Raw genomic sequence first — 22,266 nt, 5'->3', positions numbered from 1 at the left:
CATTAGCTATTTCTTGCCAAGAAGATCACTTGTTTATTTCAGTTACCGTCACCAACATCATCATGCTAACTGCTAATTACTACTAGGAGGAGCTTGTATGAGCAACTTCTGGTCTGCAGAAGTTTATTGATATCTACAGTGGATATCAATAAAGCGATATAGGACATAGGCATGAAAAATCAGGTGCCAAATGCCTCAAAGAATTTCAAGGAGAAAAAAAACTGGAAAGAGAAGTTGGTTGGCTACAGTTGAAACTTGTATGTGTCAGACCAGTGTAGTCCTCAATTTACAACAGTTCATTTAAGTGACCATTCAAAGTTACAACGGCATCATTTTTCACATTTACAACCGTTGCAGCATCTCTGTGTTCACATGATCAAAATTCAGATACTTGGCAACTGGTTCATATTTATGACGGTTGCAGTGTTCTGGGGGGGGGCATGTGGTCCTCTTTTGTGATCTTCTGACCAGCAAAGTCAGTGAGGAAGTCAAGTTCATTTAAAAACCGTGTTACTAACTTATCCACTGCAGCGATTCACTTAACAACTGTGGCAAGAAAGGTCGTGAAATGGGGCAAAACTCACCTATAAAATGTCCCACTTAGCAACATAAATTTTGGACTCAGTTGAGGTTGTAAGGCAGGGGCGACCTGGCGTCTTTCCGAAATGCCAATAGCACTAAATAAACTCAACTCGTTTTGACTAAAACTCATAATATTCACTTGACATCGTAACTTTTCAGGAGTCAGGGATTGGATTCATGTTAGCAGAAGGCCATCAGGACTTGAGCCACTTATGACAAATGCATCAGTCTGTAATCTTCTCATAAAGACATTAAATATATCAAGACAGATTTACCTCAGAGTCTCAAAGGCTGGACATTTGTTTTTCTCTCTGTCCAGTCTCTTAGAATCTGCTTTGTGATGGGTGATTGCATTTAAATTTACAGTTCATCATTAATCCTTTGTTCTTGGTTCAGCAGCTTCCTGTCTAACAGTCTGAAACCTTTCTCTCAATAGCTGACTAAATGTGCACTTGACACATTAACATAAATGTTTATATTCCCCCTTTGCACAAGCTATGCTCTCAAACCTACGCATAAGTCTTTTTTCATTGCTCATGCTATGTCATAATTTTGTGTGGGATTCTAAGGATTGTTCATTATAAGAACATGAAAGAGAATTGTTCTGTACCAAGCATTCTTTACTTTAGAATCCACTTGCAGATTATTAAAAGAGATTGCTTCAAATCAAGTCCCTGAAAAGAAGAATGAGGTAAAGAGAAAGGACAGAAGGAATGAAAGAAGGAAGGAAGGAGAAAAAGAGAAAGAGAAAGAAAGAAAGAAAGAAAGAAAGAAAGAAAGAAAGAAAGAAAAAGAAATCATAAGGATGGTTGAATACTTTATTTGAAATAACTTCAATAGTTCTTTCTTTTTTAAAAATGTTAAAACTTTGGGGGACAAATTAGACAAGGCGTTAACATGTTCCTCTGCATCTTATGCATATACTTTCTCTTTTAAAATAAGAATAAAAAAAAATAAAAGGAATGTGAATAACAGCGATAGAGAAAAATAAAAGCTATCAAGATTACAAAATCACAACAGATGGAGAATAAACCTTCTGCTTTGCTGCTTCAATGGATTTTCCAAAGTTACTATTTACAGTATATGGTGTATGGGGGGGGGGGGAGGATCCATTCTGGTGGCTATTCAAATATAGCTTTTTTCAACTTCAGTGTAGCTTTTTTTCTTGTCTTGCTTTCCAATTATACCAGGAGTGGAAACATTTACTACAATCCTCACAGTTATCAAATATAGGCTGTTGTCTATATTGCAGGTTCATCTTTGAAGCCACAGCTAATGGAAATAAAAATAAATAAATGTACCTTAACCTGAGCCATATGATTTTTTTTTTAAAAAAGAAAGAAATATGCATATTATATGCAAAGACTCATTGAACATCCATTCCATTTCTGGTGGCTAATCCTGTAAGCCGTTTCTCTTCCTAATCCTTCCTAAAAAGATCTGCCAAATAATATTGTTCCAAAAATGACTACCTGTTGCCAATATACTGTAGGTTGGGTTGTCGGCAGACACACAAATTTATCCTGCACTGAATCTGGAACCACCAAATCCTTTCCTTGTGGAAGTTTGAAAGCGATGAGATGTTGGTTGGGGAGCACTTTTCTTCAGATATATACACTACACAAACGTTAAAGTTGTAAGCTATGGTTTATGAAGTTGGGAAATTTGATGTGGATCTCTGCCTTTTACATAGCTCTGCTACTGTGTACAGAGATATACGGAGTGACATGCTTTATGATTATTCTTTAGATGCTTGTGAACCCAATTTTTGAACATTTGGGAGAGTGGAAAATGTTTCAGATATTGCACCCATCCATTCAACAAGCTGAATGTCTCCCCCCCCCCAAAAAAAAAGACAAAGATTTTTTTTTCTCCCAAGTACTGGGTGTTGTGAGTATAAGCTGTGTTTACAGAATATCCGCTTAACAATAACAATAATACTTAGACTTATATACCACCCCACGGTGCTTTACAGCACTCTCTGGATGGTTTACAACAATTATCTGGGTCCTATTTTATTGAGCTCAGAAGGATGGACGGCTGAGTCAACCATGAGCTAGTCAGGGTCAAGCTCTTGGCTGCGGGCAGAATTAGCCCTCAATACTACATTCTGACTGATACTAATCCCATGGATCCCATGGAAAGGCCAGCCTTTGAGTTCAAGAAAATGGTGGAGAAATGCTAAGGAATTAAAATCTGCTAAGGTGATAGCTGAAATCCAAATTAATCTTCACACTCCATTTGAGTTGTGACATCCCTGCAGCAAGATTGCTGTCTTCTGACTTGATTCATATGTGTGAAGCCATAGTTTGCTTAAACAAGATCTACTGAGCAATATTACACAATATTCTAAACCCTAATCTCTGCTCCCCAACCTCAGTGGTGTCAGGTAAAGACTAAACACACATTTCCATAACATGCTAAGCTTATTGAGTATTTAGTTCTGTTGGGTGTTTTGTTGATTAACATGTTGTTCAAACCTACATATTGGATTGACTTATTGTTGACTGTAGGGTAAAAATCTCTACTTGGATTGGAAAAAATCTGATGAAATGCAAGATGAGCAAAAAGCTGTTCTTTTTTCCTTTGCTCTCTTCTAATAATGGTCTAAAGTTATATAGAGCAGACAGCTATATTAAATGTTGTGTTGACCAAGCTGTTGTGGGCAGAGATATTTGCATTTGATCAGTTCTGATTAATGCACACATATATACTTCTATAGGATCACAGTCTTTGACCTGGACATGCAAGCATATGACCATCAACATGTGTAAACCAAAGCTGCCTATCTTAGATGGGTATGAAGTGCCTATTCTAATAACATACAAATCCTTTAGTTACTTCTTCAATCAGAACCTAGACATTTAAAAACAAAACAAAACAAGGAAAATATTTATTGTGAATATTCCCAGCTGATCAACTGACATGTGATTGTTAATTGTAGGCAAATGGATGAAGTTCTATTGAGTGAGAGGAAGTCTCTTTCCAAGCTCAGGTTAAGACATTGGATGGTGAACGTCAAGACTGACAGAGCTGCAGAATGGAGAATTTATAGCAGGCAAGGATTTTGTCTGATTCCGTCATAGCCTTCCAGTGTGCTCTTTTTTGTTTGTTTCAACAATCAGTGCAATGGCTTATCTCCAGAAGTTGTGGGTGCTCCATCACTGGAGGTTTTCAAGAAGAGACTGGGCAGCCATTTGTCCAGAATGATATAGCAGCTCCTGCTTGAGTGAAGAGTTGGATCAGAAGACCTCCATGGACTCTTCCAACCCCATGACTCTATGTTCTAATATTTACAAGAGTGAAATGTAATGAGTCCTGGATTAGTTCTCATCTCCTCCTTCATAAGAGTGAGGATCTCTGAATTTGCTGATGAGATGTTCTATCACTAAATGAACTTAGAGAAGACACCCAGATAGGAGTCACTGGATTGGATTGAAGGCAACTGGATGGTTTAGTTACTACTTACCTTTCCCAGTGCTGGCTTCTCACTGTAGCCTCCTCACTCACCTTTCTCTTGTATCCCGGTTCAATGTTTTGTTTTACTGAGCTCAAGATACACAAATCCTCCTCCCCATCAACTTAGGAATGAGAAGGCACAACCAGATGAATAGACAAAGGGATACATATTCTTTTTCTTTTTAATGTAAAGTCAGAGACAACCTCCCGCTTTAACCTCCAAACAAACCAAGGGCAAAAAAAGGCCTCTTTTTTTAGGTTATTCCCAACTTCCAACATCAAAGTGCGCTTCTCCAGGTCCATTGAAAAGGAAAACAAAACAAAACAAAACAAACAAACAAACAAAAAAAAACGAGAGACCAAACAAATGCAATTTGAGAAGAGTTTCTTTTTTCCCCTTTCTTCTTAAAAGACATAGCATTATTTGAAACTTTTTTCTTTCTTTCTTTCTTTCTTTCTTTCTTTCTTTCTTTCTTTCTTTCTTTTCATTTTTCTTTTCTTTTTTTGCAGTCCTTGCCATGTTTTTTTTTTAATCTGGAGCTGTAAAGAGTTGTGCAGGGTGAGAAAGGATGGGGGAAAGGAAGTGTGTTAGCTTTTAACCATCATTATTTCACCCCTTTAAATAATTTTGGATGTGGAAACAAAATGCTGCAGATTTTTTTTCTTTTTCTTTTTTCTTTATAAATGTCTTCATAATGCAAATAATTCAAAGGAAAATAAGAAAGAGGGAGGGAAGGGGAGAGGGAGAGAAGGAAAGAGAAAAAAAGAAAACAGGAAAAAGAAAAAAAAGAGGGAGGAGTTAAATACACAGTTACCAATAAAACTTTATCCTCCAGTCTAATACACAGTTAACTCCATTTACAGCATGCAGTAATGTGTGTAAGGACCCAGCTGAGAAATAATGTGCTAGAATGTTTGATATATATATATATATATATATATATATATATATATATATATATATATATATATATATATATATGCTGTATAGACAGTGAATGTGTGCATGTGTGTGTGTGTGTATACACTACACACACGCACATACATACATACACACACAGCGTAAAAAGAATAAGCATATCAATCAAACTCAAGGTACGGTGAGCATCAACCTTTGAACTTCCAAACTTTATGAAAACAGTGGAAAACCTTCTTCATTTGAACACCAGAATAAGGAATGAGTTACTCAGTTCTGCTGGTGGAGCCCATTGTTTCCATCTCACAATTTCACCTACAAAACTGTCCATTCTCATCCCAATTGATCACACAAACCACCATTGACACTGATGCTCCACAGCCTGGAAATCTAGTTTAGAAGCCCAGTATTCAATTTATTTCATTCATTCGTTTCTTCTTCTTTTTTTGTTGATTTTTTTTGTACTTTTTTTTTAAATGAACTAACAGTTCTAGGCTCATATCAGAAAATATAATTAATAAAATTAATAATGAATCGGAATCCCGTAATATCCATGTAGTACATCCACGTAGTACAATGAATTAATGTCTTAATCGTTGTGTGACGGTGGTTGTTTTCTTGCAGCTGTGCATGATCCTTTTGAAAAGGTGGTTGTGATGGATTGTTTCTCGGTTAGGATTGGCAATTATATGGAGGAGAGCAGAGTCCGTGAAGTGGTGAGAATGGGTGGAAGAAAGCCATGAGATATGAGGTGGCAAACAGGGGATCTGGGAATCCTCCAGATCAGAAAACTGGGATCTCTAAAGAAGAACAACGAAACAACTGAGTCCAAAGGGGCAAAATGATCACTCCTTAGCCAAATGCACTGATTGGTCACCAACAGCTGCAGACTTGTCCATGACAGAAAAAAAAAGGAATAAAAATAGAAAGAAAACAGAATGCTCCATTGTGTTGGAACTTCAGTAGATCATTGGGGATTCTTCTTGATTTTTTTTTTTCAGACTTGTTTTCTTTCTCGCCGAGATTTTGTGATAATATATTCTTGACTATTATGATTATTTTCTGACTTTGTAAAAGTATTCTTCCTTTTCTTTCCCCTTCCCTTCCTCTTAGAATCACCATTGTCGAAAAGGTCAAAACTTGAGCAGGAGGTGTAAAAGAAGCAACGGAAGCAGCCAAACACAGCCAGCTCTTCTTGAGCCACCACTGTTCCCATCATGCACTGCTCCAGGGCCTGAAGGAAGACAGATTGAAAAGTGTCAGTTCATAAGCAGGCAAGATGTGGAGATAATAGGACATACAGTATATAGTTACCAAGTTAACAACAGCAGAAAAAATCAATTGCTACCATGACTGAATTGAGTCTTTAATCCCTGTTGTCCAGCAAATGGCCAAATAGATCTCCTGGCCTAATGTAAAACTAAAGTTGGCTTGCTAGTTTCATATCTCCTGTATTTAAATTTCCATTGTATACATAATGTAATGCAATTAAGAAGTACATAGCCTATCAAACAGTTGTTTTTAAGATCAATCTGAATGCCTTAATCTTTAAATATCTGTGTTGAAAGGTGGTATCAGATGTTAAGGGGTGATTTTTCATGAGGAAAGAACCTTGCCCATATTGGATCCTATAGACCAGGGGTCCCCAACCCCCAGTCTGTGGACCAGTACTGGGCCATGGCATGCCTGCAACCAGTCCACACAAACAAGCAACGCCCCATGTGCGAGATGGAGGCAGCACACAAAACCACACACCCTCCATTCCATGGAAAAACCTCTCTCCACGGAACCAGTCCCTGATGCCCAAAAGATTGAGGACCTCTGCTATAGACATTTGATATATATTTGTAAACAAGTAAAGGATATGTCTCTTAATTTAATACTAATTCATGCTGTGCCCACAGAAACCTCACCATCTTTTTATGCCCTTCAACAAAAGTTGGTACATTTTAACAGTATCCAAAATTGTGCAGCAAAGTCTTTGTAGACTCTTAATTTGTGGCCTAATTAGATGTTTTTTTTGTTTGTGTGTGGGGGGGGGGGGTTGGTATGTAATTCATTTAAGCATAAGCACCATTTAACTAGAGAAAGCAACGGTCTATCCATTCATCCATTCCAAAATAAGTATAAAGATAAAAAGAACGCCAGGGGAGCCAACACAGCACCCAGAGTCATATGCATATGAGATGAGTCACCATATAAACCTAGTCAAAAAAAAGTGAAACAATAAAATAAAATAGAAATGATAATAAAATAAAATGCCAGTGAACTTCAAGTGTTCTTCTAGCAGGCCAAGAATAGATACTGGAGCTCTTTGCTGTTGCCTCCATCCCAGTCAGATGGATTTTAGGAATAGTAAAAAAAAAAAAAATGAAACAAAGATGCAGAGACAAAATTAAAAGAAATTAGCTAATGTTCTCGTTTGGAATGAATTCTTTTAGAAAATGCATTGTTTCCATATTCCCTCACATGCCACTATGAGGAAGGAGCTTTTAGATGTCAAATTGGTTTTATACTTTTCTTTCTGAGTGGAAGAGATAATAGCAGAGCTAAAAAAAGGACATATTCACTGGAGAACTATATTTGGAAGCAGCTCTTGGTTAGAACTTCTGGACACAAGAAGAATGTCGCCTGATCAAGCTAATGTGCTCAGAATTTCTAAACAATGCTTGCCAGAAGGCACATTTAGAATTTTGACTGATTGATTGATTGATGGATGGATTGATTATGTGCCATCAAGTCATTTTCAACTCCTAGTGCCCACACAGATTTTCTCCATGATGGTCCACCTATCAAGCTTAGAATTAGAATATTGAGATGCTGGATATAATGGTTGCCACAATAAGACTGGGCTAAAAATGTGTGAATGGGTTTACTAATACCCATAGTCCCCAACTTGCATAAGTTTATCCAATGTAACACCTGTTTCTCAGAGTGGACACCATGCAACTTTGGAAGCCAACATAAGTCCATATAATAAGTCCATACAATGCAGGACACCAAAGCAGGGAAAAATGACTTTTTTTCTGGAGTTGCCAATGAATTCATGAACTTTTGTAATAAGGAAATGTAGTTGGGCTTAAACTTTAGAAGAATAAATGACAAATTTCAACTATCAGATTCTCCTTGTAACTTATTTTTTTCCTAGACACAAACAAATCCCACTTTCTAACTTACACATCCAATCTGTTTACACACACACATACACAAACATACACACAAAACTGATAACATCGACTGATTTAACAGAGATTATTCTGTTCAACAGCAATGCTGAAAGCTCGGAACTATCTTGATAGTTAAGCCGAATCCTTTGAAATGTTGCAAAAAGCATTGTGAGGAAGACAATAAGGAACTAGTTCCAAAATTGCAGAGAGAACAAAGATATCTAAGCAACCTTTTCTGGCCCTTTGTGATGACACCCATCCAATATTAATTCCTTTGTGCTCATTAAGTGGGCAATAATGAAGCCCTACAGTTATCCCAGAGGAGAAACTCTATTATGCCTTGATTATCTGCCTAGAGCAGTGGTTCTCAACCTTTTTAATGCTGCGACCCCCAACCGGTTGTAAGTCGAGGACTACTCAACCGGTCGTAAGTTGAGGACTACTCAACTGGTGCAGCACCATTTGCAGAATGGGACTTTTGGCGGGCTCAGCAGGGCAGACACAGCCTGGACAATTCCTATTGGCTTTTGAAAGCCAACAGAATTAGACTCTATTCAAGAGAGTCTATTCTATTGGCTTTCAAAAGCCATTAGAATAAAAGGGAGTAGCACAGCTAAGGAAAAGGGGAAAAAATGGCAGACTGTGTTGTTTGGCGACCCCTGTGAAATGGTCTTTCGACCCCAAATGGGGTCCCGACCCACAGGCTGAGAACCACTGACCTAGAGAATGGGAGTACAAACAAACAAATGAGGTGAAAAGGCCTGTCCTGGAAATCCCTGCTCAGACGTCCACCAAGATGCCAGGCTTAGGACTGTTACTGGTGGCTGTGCCACATGGTAACATTCCTTTTCCTCAGAGGCTTCCAAAACTCATAGAGAAAATCCAGAGTTGGCTTAGGTAGCCCAGGCTAAACTGGATTGTTGGAAGATGTAAAATAAAATCTTCTTTTGCTTTGAATTTGATTTCTTTGGAAAAATACTTTAAAAAAGATTATCCCATAATGAACGGCCTATTAAAGGATCTTTTAACAGCCCACATAATTGTGGATGTGTAAGCACATCCAAACACCATGAACAGTACACAAAAAATTGTCAGAATGAGTTCCAAAATAAATAGTCCAGCTTATTGAGGTGGTGAAAAAAAAATGGAATTTATCTTCCACATTTCTACTTTAGTTCCTTCTCTGATTAAGAGCATGTAGTTAATTTGAATTGTTTATTTTTCAAAGAGACGTGAGCATTCACTTCTTCCTATCTCTAAATTGTGCAGGATGGACCAAGCTAGGAAGATGAGCTTCGCTTTTGAAGTGGAACACATGTGCAACTCTGTAAAACAGACTCTATTAAATGTGGACTGAGAAAAGTTGAAGCCAAATGTTTCGTGGGAGGACAAATATAATAACAATAGCAACAATAGAGTTGGAAGGGATCTTTGAGGTCTTCTAGTCCAACCTCTTGCTCAGGCAGGAAACCCTATACCATTTCAGACAAAAGGTTGTCCAATCTCTTCTTAAAAACTTCCTGTGTGGGAGCATTCACAACTTCTGGAGGCAGGTTGTTCCACTGATTAATTGTTCTCACTGTAAAGAAATTTCTCCTTAGTTCTAAGTTGTTTCTCTCTTTGGTTTAGTTTCAATCCATTGCTTCTTGTCCTACCTTCTGGTGCTTTGGAGAATAGCTTGACTCCCTCTTCTTTGTGGCAACCCCTGAGATATTGGAACAGTGCTATGACGTCACCCCTCGTCCTTCTCTCATTAAACTAGACATATGGCAGCAAGTTTCATACAAAGGCAAAAGAATGGGCCTCCATTCTTTGAGAATGAAACTCAGCAGCACTCATTCAGTGAGACTTTACCTGAACTTAGAAACCTATCATTGGTTTGATGTTGTTCACCTGGTCAAATAAGAATAACAGGATGACCGTTCTGCTGTTAAGAGTTTTCTGCTCCACACTTGAATCCAAATGTAAGAATCCCTGACAGATGGCTATCTAGTCTCTACTGGACACTTGCAATGAAGAGAAGCCTACTATCTTTGATCTTTCTGTCAGAATCTCCCTTTCTGAGGGGTCCGTGGTGCTCTCTGAGCTTGGTTCTTGCAGACGTTTCATTACTCAAACTAGGTAACATCATCAGTGCTAGAAGGGTGTGGGAGAAGGAGGACTGTGGGATCCTTGGTGTTCTCTGAGCTTGGTTGTTTTCTTGCAGACATTTCATTACCCAAACTAGGCAACATCATCAGTGCTAGACTGATGGTGTTACCTAGTATGGGTAATGAAATGTCTTGATGATCTTTAAATGTGTTACATGCTTTGAACATGTTACACTTTAAGGTGCAGCGCTCAGAACTGGAACTTATATTGGAGGCTGGAACTAATTAACATGGGCTTAAGTGGCATTACTATGATTTTAAAATCCTACTCTAGTGGATGAAACCTAAACTTGCCATTGCCCTGGGGGGGGGGCAACCAGGGTACTCTCCTGATTCGTGGTCATTTTAAATGAACTCCTGTTCCAAAATCTTCTACTCAATTGCTATTGCCAAGATTGCTATTCCCCCATTCTACGTTTGCACATTCAAGCTTTCTGAGTGAAGAGTTCTGCATTTATCTCTGCTCTTCCAATTATTCAAAGCAATTCTAATGGATAGCACAACAGGAGATGATGTAAATTGCCGGAATAGTCCTACGTGCAATGTTGCAAAGGCCAAGACCTTCACGCATTCAGAAAGCAAACCAATAAGATGATTTGATGTTGTAGCTGCTGGAGACTGAACACCAGACTTCACGTTTGAAATAATCATAGATCAGAAAAGTTTTCTGCTTTTCCTTATGTAACACATCATTAATAGACAAAGATAAAGGAGGTTTGGAAGAAGTGCAAAGCATGAGTGAAAAGGGCCCACAGCAAACTGAAACAACAGTTGTGTAAAGTCCTCTACAATGCAGGTACTCCTCAACCTATGATAATAATTGGGACCAAAGTTTCCATGGCCTATCAAGGTGGGTTGTTAAATGAATCATGTTTGATTTTATGATGTTTTTTGGCCATGGGGGTGGATCACTATAGTTATTAAGTGAATTGTGTCATTAAGCGGATCCAACTTCCCCCACTGATATTGTTGGAAGTCAGTGGGGAAGACCACAAATGGTGATCACATGATCCTGGGATACTGCAACCTTCGTGAATAAGAGGAGTTAAATATAAACCACTTTTTTATCGTGCTTTTGTATCTTTAAAATGATCGCTAAGCGAATGGTTGTAAGCCGAGGAGTACCTGCATGTTAGGCTGAAAGAAATGAGAATTAGCCATAGTATTTGTGTTGTGCAGAAGGCTGGCTACAAAGGCCATTTGCTAACCACAGCTGATGCTTCAAAAGCAGGACAGGGGACTGACTCTTTTAGCAATTAAGCAGTTGATTCAGCAAGAAAACTGAAGAGGGCTCATGGCTTGATTACCAATTATGGGACCCCCCCCCCAACATTACAGCTAAACGGAAGGAAAATGCAGGAGGAACAGCAACGTAGCCAGTGGTGGGATTCGGACGGTTCGCACCACTTCGGCAGAATCAGTAGCTAATTTTTTTTGTTGCCCATGGAATGGACTTCCAGAAGTGGCCTCCACACAGAGAACCGGTTGTTCCCCTATTTGAATCCCACCACTGAACATAGGGGATTCAAGGCCAGGACTTGGGAAAGTTGCATGAGGTTGCCACTAACCTTTCCAGCGTGTCTCTACTGATGTTGTCTCTTCGACAAAATTAAAGAACAAGTTATCAAGAAGGCTAAAGGAAAGCTCTTTCTGACTTCTGACCTTCTCTGAGACATGCTTATTTTGAAACTTTTGCTGAATGAAAGAGAGAGAGAGAGAGAGAGAGAGAGAGAGAGAGGGAGAGAGAGAGAGAGAGAGGGAGAGAGAGAGAGAGAGAGAGAGAGAGATCCTGCGGATTTTACTTTGCTAGTCAGTTGCAGATTTGAAAGGCCAGATGCTCATCTCCACTTCAAGGCCATTGAGTCAGCACTGTCCGAATATATTTTTGTGGTCAGGTGGCCAGGATGACAACACGGAGCACTGTTACCTTTCTACCGAAGTGGTATCTATTTATCTACTCACATTTGCATGCTTTGAAACTGCTAGGTTAGCGGGAGCTGGGACGAGAACAGGAGCTCACCCCATCTTGCAGTGCTCAGATCTCAAACCTGGGCTGTCCGCTTTCCAGCTGACAAGCCCAGTGTCTTAACTACTAAGCCACCGCAAGTCATTCTAGGGCTTCTTTTCACCAACTTCTGGGAGAAGGAATCCAAATTAGAATAATCTAAAACAAATATGCCTGCATAAAGCTGAACCAACAAGAGAAATTGTATATAGGAATGCAGATCTATCAGAAAAGCCTCCCAAATAACGCTACTTAATCCTTGTCACGGATGGGCTTTGGCACTGATGATTACATTATCCTTAGCCTAATTATCCCTTTGAGATGTTAAGAGCTTGGTGCAATTCTATGTTTGCTAATAAGGTGATTTGATGAGTATTGTGAGACAGCAATCAGGCAAACTGTTGTTGTTGGTGTTGGTGTTGTCTTGAATGGCAACACTTTCATTTAAATGATTCAGGGTTGGAAATCTAAAGTTCTCCAAATGGAATAGGAAAAGCTCTGTTTCAACCAGAATGGGTGGAACCTCAAAGGGAGGCTGTGAAACACGGGAATCTAAAAAAGCAGGAGATAAGAAGACCTTATTCGGCAAGGAAGGTCCCAGGCAGATGAGACTCTGGATCTGATACTGTCATGAAACCCCAACTAGGTTTTGCAACCGTTAAGTAAATTAAGTGACTGTTGTACAACTGGAAGTCACAGGCCAGATTTGCATTAAGAGGAAGACACCAATTATTTCTTATAGGATTTCTTGTAGAATGCATTGTGTCTTGCACAAGTCAACATAGTTTCTGGGTTTGGTTCGTATTCAGATAACTGCCTCATTGCTGTAGTTTTTGCTTTTGGTTTGGGCTTTGCTTCTTGGGGTTATCTTCTAGATTAAATCTTGAAATAATATGAACAGAATTCCAAAACACCTTACAGCAGCCTGCAACTAACTTGTCTTAAAATGCTATTTACAGTATTTGTTCCAGAGAAGCATTTTTAAAAAGAAATTATTTGGATGAGAATGACAATGGAACATTTTCCTAAAAAGACAGCTTTGCCATATTACTATCAAGTTTCCATGGGTACTTGGCATGCACCATTAACTCTGGAAAAAAAAAGATTGCTGATATCTACTGCATTACACTTAAGATATTTCCATGTTTCACACCCAATCGCTGGAGGTGACAAAAAAGAAAAAAAAACATTTTATATATTGGGTTTCATCCACACTGTCAGTTAAATAAGTATTTCCTGCCAGGAATAAACATGGGGGAGAATGAGAGGGTTGAAATTTGCAAGGCAAAGAAGTACAAAGTTTAGCTCTGTGAGAAAATTTGAGTTAACAGATGTAAAAACCTGGCCCTCTTACCGGTAGCTTCCATTAACAACAGTTATCTCAGCTGTCCTCCATCAAGTCTCATGGATTAACTTAAAAATATGTAAAATGTCTCTTAGTCTTGCACATATTTTTTTTCCATCGCTTCTGTTGAAAATCAACCGAGAGGACTTTGCGCTGAAACCAGTTGTAGGATCAAGGTAATGATTTAGAAGCTAACCAGCTTGTACAATGTGAGATGAATGATGCAGTGTTAGGAATGACTCAGCAGGGGTCTGTATCCCTTTAAGAGCTTGAGTATAAAAGGGAAGGCCTTGCTGGAGTCTTTCTCTCTAGTCCGTTTCCTGCTGTAACTGCTGTACATTGGAGTTTGCTGAATGACCACGTGTATGTATCTTGTTTCTAGTGTAGATTTGTAGATAGGGTAATATAAACCACAATTTAATACAAACCACTGTCTACTGTGTTTACTCTTGGGTTATCTCAGTGCAATAAGACTGTGCATGCTCTGACAGGAAAAGACCAAGCCCGCTCAGATGGGCAAGATGGATCACACTAGTGAGCATTCTGCAAGGGATCTGCATGGCCTTCTTTTTATTGTGTGATTAGGGTTATGATATTTGAAAAGCTTTAAAAACACTTCTCTTCCAAGAGAACTCCGATTATTAAATGTGATGAATGAATAGTGGAAGGAAGGCAGTCCAAGTTAAATCAGAATGAGTTTCAGGCATTTAACCTATCAGTTTCTGGGCATTGGGCTCTGGGGAATGTACTTACTCTGGGGCCCTACCTGGGGATCAAAAGAATACTCCCTCCTGTTCCATATTTGATTCTACTTGCACTGTGGTTTAGCTTGCAGATTTATAGAACCAATCACGGAAACCAAGCATACACAGTTTGCATCTTTCACTCTATTATGATTTAGATGTATTTAGAAATTGCTTTTCTATCCACCAGGGAACACAAGCTGATGCATATTTTATTAAGAAAAATGCAATAATACAACGGTAACCCAATAAAGGCAATATCCAGCCATTGTTTAAAAACACGACAAAATAATGTTGAAGTTCATTGGGACTATCAACATTTAGAGCTTTCTAATGGGGGTTAGGACAGATCTCTCTGCCAATTAAGTCTCTACACAAACTTACATTTGTAACTTATACTCAACAACACGCTTCTCAACAAACATTTCAGGACATAGGGAAAACAGCTCAAAATTGGGAATTAAAAAAGATAAATCTGACCCTCTGCCTATGTTCTTCATATTTCATGCAGGACCATATTAAAATCTGAACAAGAAGACACATTTTAAGATAGAGTTGAATGGCTGTTGAAAATATATGTACATATGGTGAGGAGGGACTTTCGACACTGTAAGTAGAATCAGTTTGTTTTCTTCTATTATCCTTTTAAAGCAGTTAAAAGTGGATGGGGGGCATTCTGTCTTTTGGGCAGGATGCATTTTTTTTTGATAGCTATCTAATCTTCTGGAGTGATGGGAATGAACTGGACAATTGCAGGTACTCTTTAACTTACAACAATTCGTTTAGTGACCGTTCAAAGTTACAACAGCACGGAAAATTTGCCTTGGGACCATTTTTCACAGTTACAACCTTTTGTGGCATCCTCATGATTAATGATAATAATAACAATAACAATTAACAACAACAATAATAAGATCAATAATTATAATAATAGAGTTGGAAGGGACCTTTGAGGTCTTCTAGTCCAACCACCTGCAAATTTTGATCAGGTGATCAAAATTTGAAGGCTTGGCAACCGATTCATATTTATGACTGCTGCAGTGTCCCAGGGTTACGTGATCCTTTTTTGTGACCTTCTTTTGCGAGCAAAGTCAATGGGGGAACAGGATTCACTTAACGATTGGGTGACTAATTATCAACCTCAGTGATTCCCTTAACGACTCTGGCAAGAAAGGTCGTAAAATGAGGCAACGCTCACTTAACAAATATCTCCCTTAACAACAGAAATTTTGGGGTTGAGATGTGGCTTGGACATGTTAGGTAAGTGGTATCTTCACATTAAACTAGAAGGGAAGTGTGTAAGGATAAGGATGAAGCCTGTGCAAAAAGAAATTTAAGACCTAAGCCCAAACCTAAAATTGTAATGAATTTTGGTCCCTCCACCCTTGCATGAATTGATTCCCCCAAAAATATGCCTCCTTTGGATGATCCAGCAAAACGTTTTCGTCCCGTCGCTTCCCTTTCTCAAGTCTTTTCTGACCACCCTCTTCCCTTTAATCCAGGGGTCCTCAAACAGGGCTACTTTAAGTCTTGTGGACTTCAACTCACAGAATCCCCCAACCAGCCATGGGGACTGGAGGCTAAAACATATAAGGAACGGTTGCTAGAATTGGGTATGTCTAGTTTAATGAAGAGAAGGACAAGGGGGGACATGATAGCAGTATTCCAATATCTCAGGGGCTGCCATAAAGAAGAGGGAGTCAAGCTATTCTCCAAAGGACCTGAAGGCAGGACAAGAAGCAAAGGATGAAAACTAACCAAAGAGAGAAGCAACCTAGAACTAAGGAGAAATTTCCTGACAGTTAGAACAATTAACCAGTGGAACAACCTGCTTCCAGAAGCAGTGAATGCTCCAATACTGGAAGTTTTTAAGAAGAGACTGGACAGCCATTTGTCTGAAATGGTATAGGGTTTCCTGCCTGAGCAGGGGGTTGGACTAGATGACCTCCAAGGTCCCTTCCAACTTTACTACTATTATTATAAGTCCACAAGTCTTAAAGTGGCCAAGTTTGAGGACCCCTGCTTTAAGCCTTTGAACACCCATTTCCCATCCAAATCATAATATCTGGAATAGATGCCAGGGATACTTACATGGCAGAATGTAGGGAGCATGAGGAGACACATAAGGAAGCCATGCAGAAGGGAGGAAAAAAAAAAGAAACAGAAAGAAAGAAAGAAAAACGAGTTAATAAATCAGCTCTTTTTTTTTCTTTTCTTTCAGAATGAGGCAACTGCCTATCAATATTTGTTTCTGCAAAGGGGCTAAGGGATGCAGACTGACAGACAAACCACATTTGTTTTCTGACAATCAAGGATGGGATCTAATGGTGGTCTGAAGAAGAAGAGAAATAGGATAAGGATCTGGCTAAGATGACTCATATTACCTGCATTTCTGCTGTTTAACTTTTTGTTGTTGTTGTTGTTGTTTTCTTGCAGATGTTTCATTATCCAATTAGGTAGCATCTTCGTTTCTTCTAAGAGCTTGGAAGAGTTCTTCTAAAGTGATTCACTGGTGATGTTACCTAGCTGGATAATAAAATATCTACAAGAAAACCACCAGACCAGGAGGGCATCAGGGACCCCACAGTTCATCCCTGAGCTGTAAATGTTTTCTTCTGTTTTTCTTTAAAGTCAACCATTTTAAACATTTAGATCTGAGCATGATTTTCTGCCAGAGGTCATGTCTGTCTCTGCCTATCATCTATGTCTACCACCTTCCAGCCAGTCCCACATCTCCTTCTACTGAATCCCATCCTCTATTCATCAGGCCAACAACTGTGTTGTCTATTTCTTTCCATTTTCAATATTTATTTCAAAGGCATTGCTTTGTTTTTGTTACTAGGACACAGATGAGGGAGCAGCTGATCTCTTCAGTACCCCAGATGGCACAGGAATACCACAACGAATATTTACAACATACTCGAAATGGTACAGAGCTTCACACACATTCATTACAAGTAGAATAAGTCTAGGTGTGTACATGCTGGCCTCCACATGCTCCTTTAAGGGGAACCAGAAAATCAAATCCAGCTAATAAGTTTGAAGTCTTTCCCCAACACACACACACACGTCAATCTCCACCTTGACCAAGGAAGTTCTCTAAGAACAGAAAGAATAAGAAGTTGGAAATGTTCCAACCAGCATAATTCTTAGACATGTCTACTCTGCAAATCTCACCTGGTTTTATCAGAGGTTTCAACCTGTGGCTCTCTCAAAAGAACCCTGAAATATGTCTATGGAGATTCTCAGTCATTCAGGGTATAGTTGCCTCAAAAGTACTTTTTCAAAAGGCAAATGGGCTGTTGTTGTTTTTTTAAAAAAAATGAGAAAGAAGATGCTTCTCATCCAAGACACAGTTACAACTGATGAAACTTCTTGGATAAGAAGCAAAACAAAACAGTCCAGTTGCCTTTTGAGGAAAAAAAAAAAAACACTTTTGAGACAACCTTGAAAAGTATATCAATGAAGTAGTCTCTTTAAATGATAGGGTCATAGGGCTGGAAGGGACCTTGGAGATCTTCTAGTCCAACTCCCCTGCCCAAGGTAGGCATCCTCATACCTTCCTGGACAAATGGTTGTCCAGTCTTTTCTTCAAAACCTCTAATGATGGAACAATGAAAACTCTTGAGAGGCAAGCTGTTCCGTTGATTAATTGATAGTGGTAATTCATTGACTTTATGTTAGTTTTAGTCCATCTGGGTAATGGGACAATTCCCAGAATTATTTTTATTTGGTGGGTGGGAGAGGGAAGAGAGAAAGGGTCAGAGTCTTTATGACCTTAGATCCTTGAAAGGGACTTTTCATCCAATCTTTACAAGGAGATCTCAAACTGGATATCGTAGCTCTCAACCGCTGACCAGACATGACACGATAGGAGACAAGGAGACCAATACCACACTGTACCCTCTCTTGACACCCCCCTCGAGCAGGAAGTAGTACAGTCCTCCATGCAAATTGAACAGGGGAACAGGCAATGTGTATCAAAGGGGAGGGGAGGGGAGGGGAATTGTAATAAAGGGAGGCCGAGCAGATGTGACATACAGCAAGACAATACTGACCTTGGAACAAGGTTGAGCTTGTGGGCTCACTTATTTCTAAACCAGGCAAGGAAACAATAGAAGAGAAAAAAAATGAAGATAAAAAAGGAAAATAAATATATTGCTTCATAATTAGCACTCCACAAAACAGGCTGTATAAGGAAGAAATGAAATGAAGGAGGAGGATGTGGAGAGAAGGAGAGAAGGCGGACTCTGAAATGGATGGGAAAGTAAAAAAAAATGCCAAGTGCTGTTCGACAATGAAGCATAGAAAGTAGGAATAGACAATGACTCCATGAAATGTAATTCATAATGCCAGCCTTGCAAAAAAAAAAAAAAAAATGCTCTAACTCTAACCTCTAGGACCACACATAAAATGTTCTTGGATTTCTTGCTGTTATCCTTCAAGTTTGTTGGCTATTTTGAAGATGACCACAGATTATAGATCTGATGAGCTGTCAACCCAGTAAGAAGAAGCTAACTTGAGAAGAAAACCATCAACTGGAAGCATCTCCAAAGATAAAAAATAGTTCTTTGCCCCTTCTCCTTCCAAGAAACGAAAAGCTTAATAGAGAATTCATTATTTAAAATTTCTGGAGGCCATTGTTTTCTTCATTTATTGCCTCCTGAGCCTGCCTCCTCACTGTTTCTTATTTCCTCCTCAATGCGAGAAGTGGCACTAGAAAAGCAAGGAGTTTCAAACAAGAGGCAGCCTGCCATTTTCCAGCTCTTTGCAACAATAACTTGGTTGCTAGGAAAGAAGTCTACGGTAGAAGCTAAAGCCTAAAGATAATTAAATTCCAAAATAAGAACCAGAATCCACCAACACCATCATCATAACCACCATCATCACAGACCTGATAATTAGCTGAGGATGAGAAGGAGGAAAAGAAGTAACAGCCACAAGAAAGATGATTAACTGAAGAATCTAGCTGGGCTTCTGAAGAATCTTAACATGTTAACTGAAGAATCCCTGTACACTGAAGGCATCAAGATAAAATAAAAGCTCTACTTAATAATCTGACTAATGCAGATTTTGACTCCTTACCACCCAAACACCCCACAGAGTTTTCTGATATAATGTTTCATTCCAAACTTTAGCGTCAGAACCCGATTTTGATGCATCTTGTCTTTCATTACTGGGCTCTCTGCAAGTTAGGCTTTGCTGGATCTCTCTTGTTGTGAGTCCCTTGCTAAAGAACAAGAGGATCACATTGCTAGGTCTACAATGGGTGGCAAAATGACAAAACTGTTTCTATGCTTTTGCATTCATGGCAATTGCCTTGATTGCTTTGTGTTTTGATTGCCTCTTTGTTGTCTCAATAATCCATAACACGTTTCTGTAAGATTGGCTCAAATTACTTCAGTGAAATCACCTATGGTATTAAGTTCATGACTAAGGTAGAATTTCAGTTTAGGTCTGCTTGGCTTGACTGTGAGGAAGTCTCATCCCTCCAGATGTTTTTGAGCTATAACTCCCAGGGAACCTGGTAATGTTGGGAGCTGAAGGTGGGGGGGGGAGCTCCCTTTCATCTCTGGCTCACAACATGATCCCCCTCTTTTTCACAGATCAATTCTGCTTAGCTTCTTTTATAATTCCAACCTAAATTATATTACTTCTCAAGCAATGCATTATTCATTGCTTAGGACCACAACTGCTTGGTCAATAAAAATGAATAAAGGATACAAGACTCTATTCCATTTCAGCAAATCTTTATGTTACATGTAGTTAACAGGTGTTGCGCAAAACTGGTAAAGAGAGAAAGAATAATTTCTACACCAAGATTAAACCAGGACAATATAAAAGGCATGGTGGTATGCTTTAATTGTCAGACTGTGGACAGGGGACCAAATTTTGTCCACTGTGCTAGACCAGGATAGAACTCTTTTCAGTTCACAAATAGATATCAAGTCAATTGGGGGTAATTTAAACAACTGTAAGAAAGAGAGTCACAATGCTCTCTACACTACTGATTTAGTCAGAAAAGGAACTGGTAAGATACATTGTGTGTTTGTAAGATGTGAAAGTAGATAAAAGCAGAAGTAGGTAGAGACAGGATCCAGAAACAGGCAATAAAACAAGTATACTATCTGGGGTGCCCAGAAAAAACACATACCTGAAGTATCATAAAGCATTCTCTTGAAAAGTGTTGTCCTTAAGTTAAGAGTTTACCCACCAAACTAAGATGTCTTAGGATCTTGCATGACTGACCTACTATGGTTCTAAATCATGACTTAAGGCTTCGCATTTTACATAAACGTTCCTTTTTTTTGTGGCTTAGTTGATAATCCATATGAATTCTTCTGATCTCTTTGGGATCCCTGGATAAGTTTTAGCTGGCCATGAGAACACACATTACAGACTCCTACATTTGAAAGCATGTTCTCAGGAGAACATCTTCCCTATAGTCATGGGCTGATCCACAATTGCTCAAAGCCCATAGTACAGCTGCCCACTCTCTTTAGACAATAATGTATATTTTCTCTATAGAGCATTCAGTTAACATATATCTGTTCAACTGATACAATTACTGAATTACTGCTCCGTGTTTCAGAAGGCCTTTTATGTCCCTGATATTTTACAGAAACAGTCCAAACAGTCAACTTTTATATAATAGATATTTTTTTTTAAAAATGGACCATCATAGTTACATAATGATGACTATTTTAGTTTGGAACATGCTCCAGAAACAGATTCTATATATTCATTCATTAAAATGAATAATGGGATCACCTGTAAATCAGAGTCCAAATCTGTCTATCCTGGTCCAAATGCTGGTGCAAAGTTTTGTCCAACCCTCTCATTGCCTGTTGCCATTAGTGTGGTTATTTGTGGGACCTATGGGATGATCCCTGGACTCCACCTATCCCTTACTGCATGAATCCCAGATGCAATAGGAAGGGTCTATGCTTGCTTTAACTTCTCTCTACAAGGTCTTCTCCATCTGCATTTGAGTGGTGACCGTCTTTTCCCAAAGCAGCGGGAAGATTGATGAAAAAGCCATTACAAACTTTATCTCTGCTCTAAGAAAGAAAAATCTAACCCCAATTTTTAAATCAGGGAAGTCTAAATTGAAACCAATAACGATTGATGAACTAAGAATTGGCACTTTCTAACTAGGAATAACATTAGATGACTAATGCCACTCATCCTGGAAGTATGTTTGGTCCCACAATTTTTGCAAGGCTGTATGGTACAACTCTATGATGATGGGATGGGATAGAAGTCATCAGGAGTTAACTAATCAGCATTCTACATCATTTTAGCTCCTAATGTACAGATGGGTACACTATCCCATTGTTTGCATGGTTTCACTCCACTGCAGATATTTCCAATTGCTTCCTCTCCTTCTGTCTGCTTGTGTTGTTTAAGACCAACCCAAAATATTTAATACTGCATCTTATTCATCACCAACTGGAAGCAATTGCATTGATTCCCTTTGACCACCAGTTTCCTTCTATTAGTAACTTCCCAAAGCCAATTTTATGACTTTCATTCAGTTGCCAAATAACCACATTTGGTCAAAACACAGATAATAGTCCTGAAGGACACTCCAAGAAAATCTAATGTAGGCATTCAGAAGGAATTTTGAATGCAAGAAGAAATGTATAGTACACTGCGCTGGTAGAATAAGTGTTAAGATACAATAATTGGAATGGATGGTCAATCTGATTATTCTTGGGTAGTTCAATAAAGAATAGTTTTCCATGTTCATATCAGCTGCTATAAAGATACATAGACAGGGATGTAAGACATGAGTAAATCTTGCATCATGTAGATGATCAAGAAGGTTTTTAAACTATTTTTGTCACATTCTTAATAGGAATGTTGATTATGTTAGATAAGTGACTACATCTTCCT

The 22,266-nt window shown here is 38.8% G+C and overlaps 1 protein-coding gene across 5 annotated transcripts in view; it reads right to left on the bottom strand.

Annotated features, from left to right (window-relative positions):
* Positions 1–3,445: 3,445 nt before the first annotated feature.
* Positions 3,446–22,266, bottom strand: part of LOC120304222 (neurotrimin) — a 610,216-nt gene continuing 591,395 nt past the window's right edge. For 2 of the 5 annotated variants that reach the window (XM_039334537.1, XM_039334541.1), the window contains 2 exons: positions 18,426–18,461; positions 3,446–6,191 (listed from right to left, as the gene is read on the bottom strand). In XM_039334537.1, coding sequence (XP_039190471.1) covers positions 6,091–6,191; positions 18,426–18,461 — 137 coding nt within the window. In that variant the 3' untranslated portion in view covers positions 3,446–6,090. The remainder of the gene's footprint in view (positions 6,192–18,425; positions 18,462–22,266) is intronic. The other 3 variants (XM_039334538.1, XM_039334539.1, XM_039334540.1) reach the window with 3 other exon arrangements.

The sequence above is a fragment of the Crotalus tigris genome, unplaced genomic scaffold (assembly GCF_016545835.1).
Source record: "Crotalus tigris isolate CLP2741 ecotype Arizona unplaced genomic scaffold, ASM1654583v1 scf7180000017631.5181431, whole genome shotgun sequence".
Lineage (NCBI taxonomy): Eukaryota > Metazoa > Chordata > Lepidosauria > Squamata > Viperidae > Crotalus > Crotalus tigris.
Note: the sequence above shows the minus strand (reverse complement) of the source record. Positions and strands in the feature narration are given on the sequence as shown.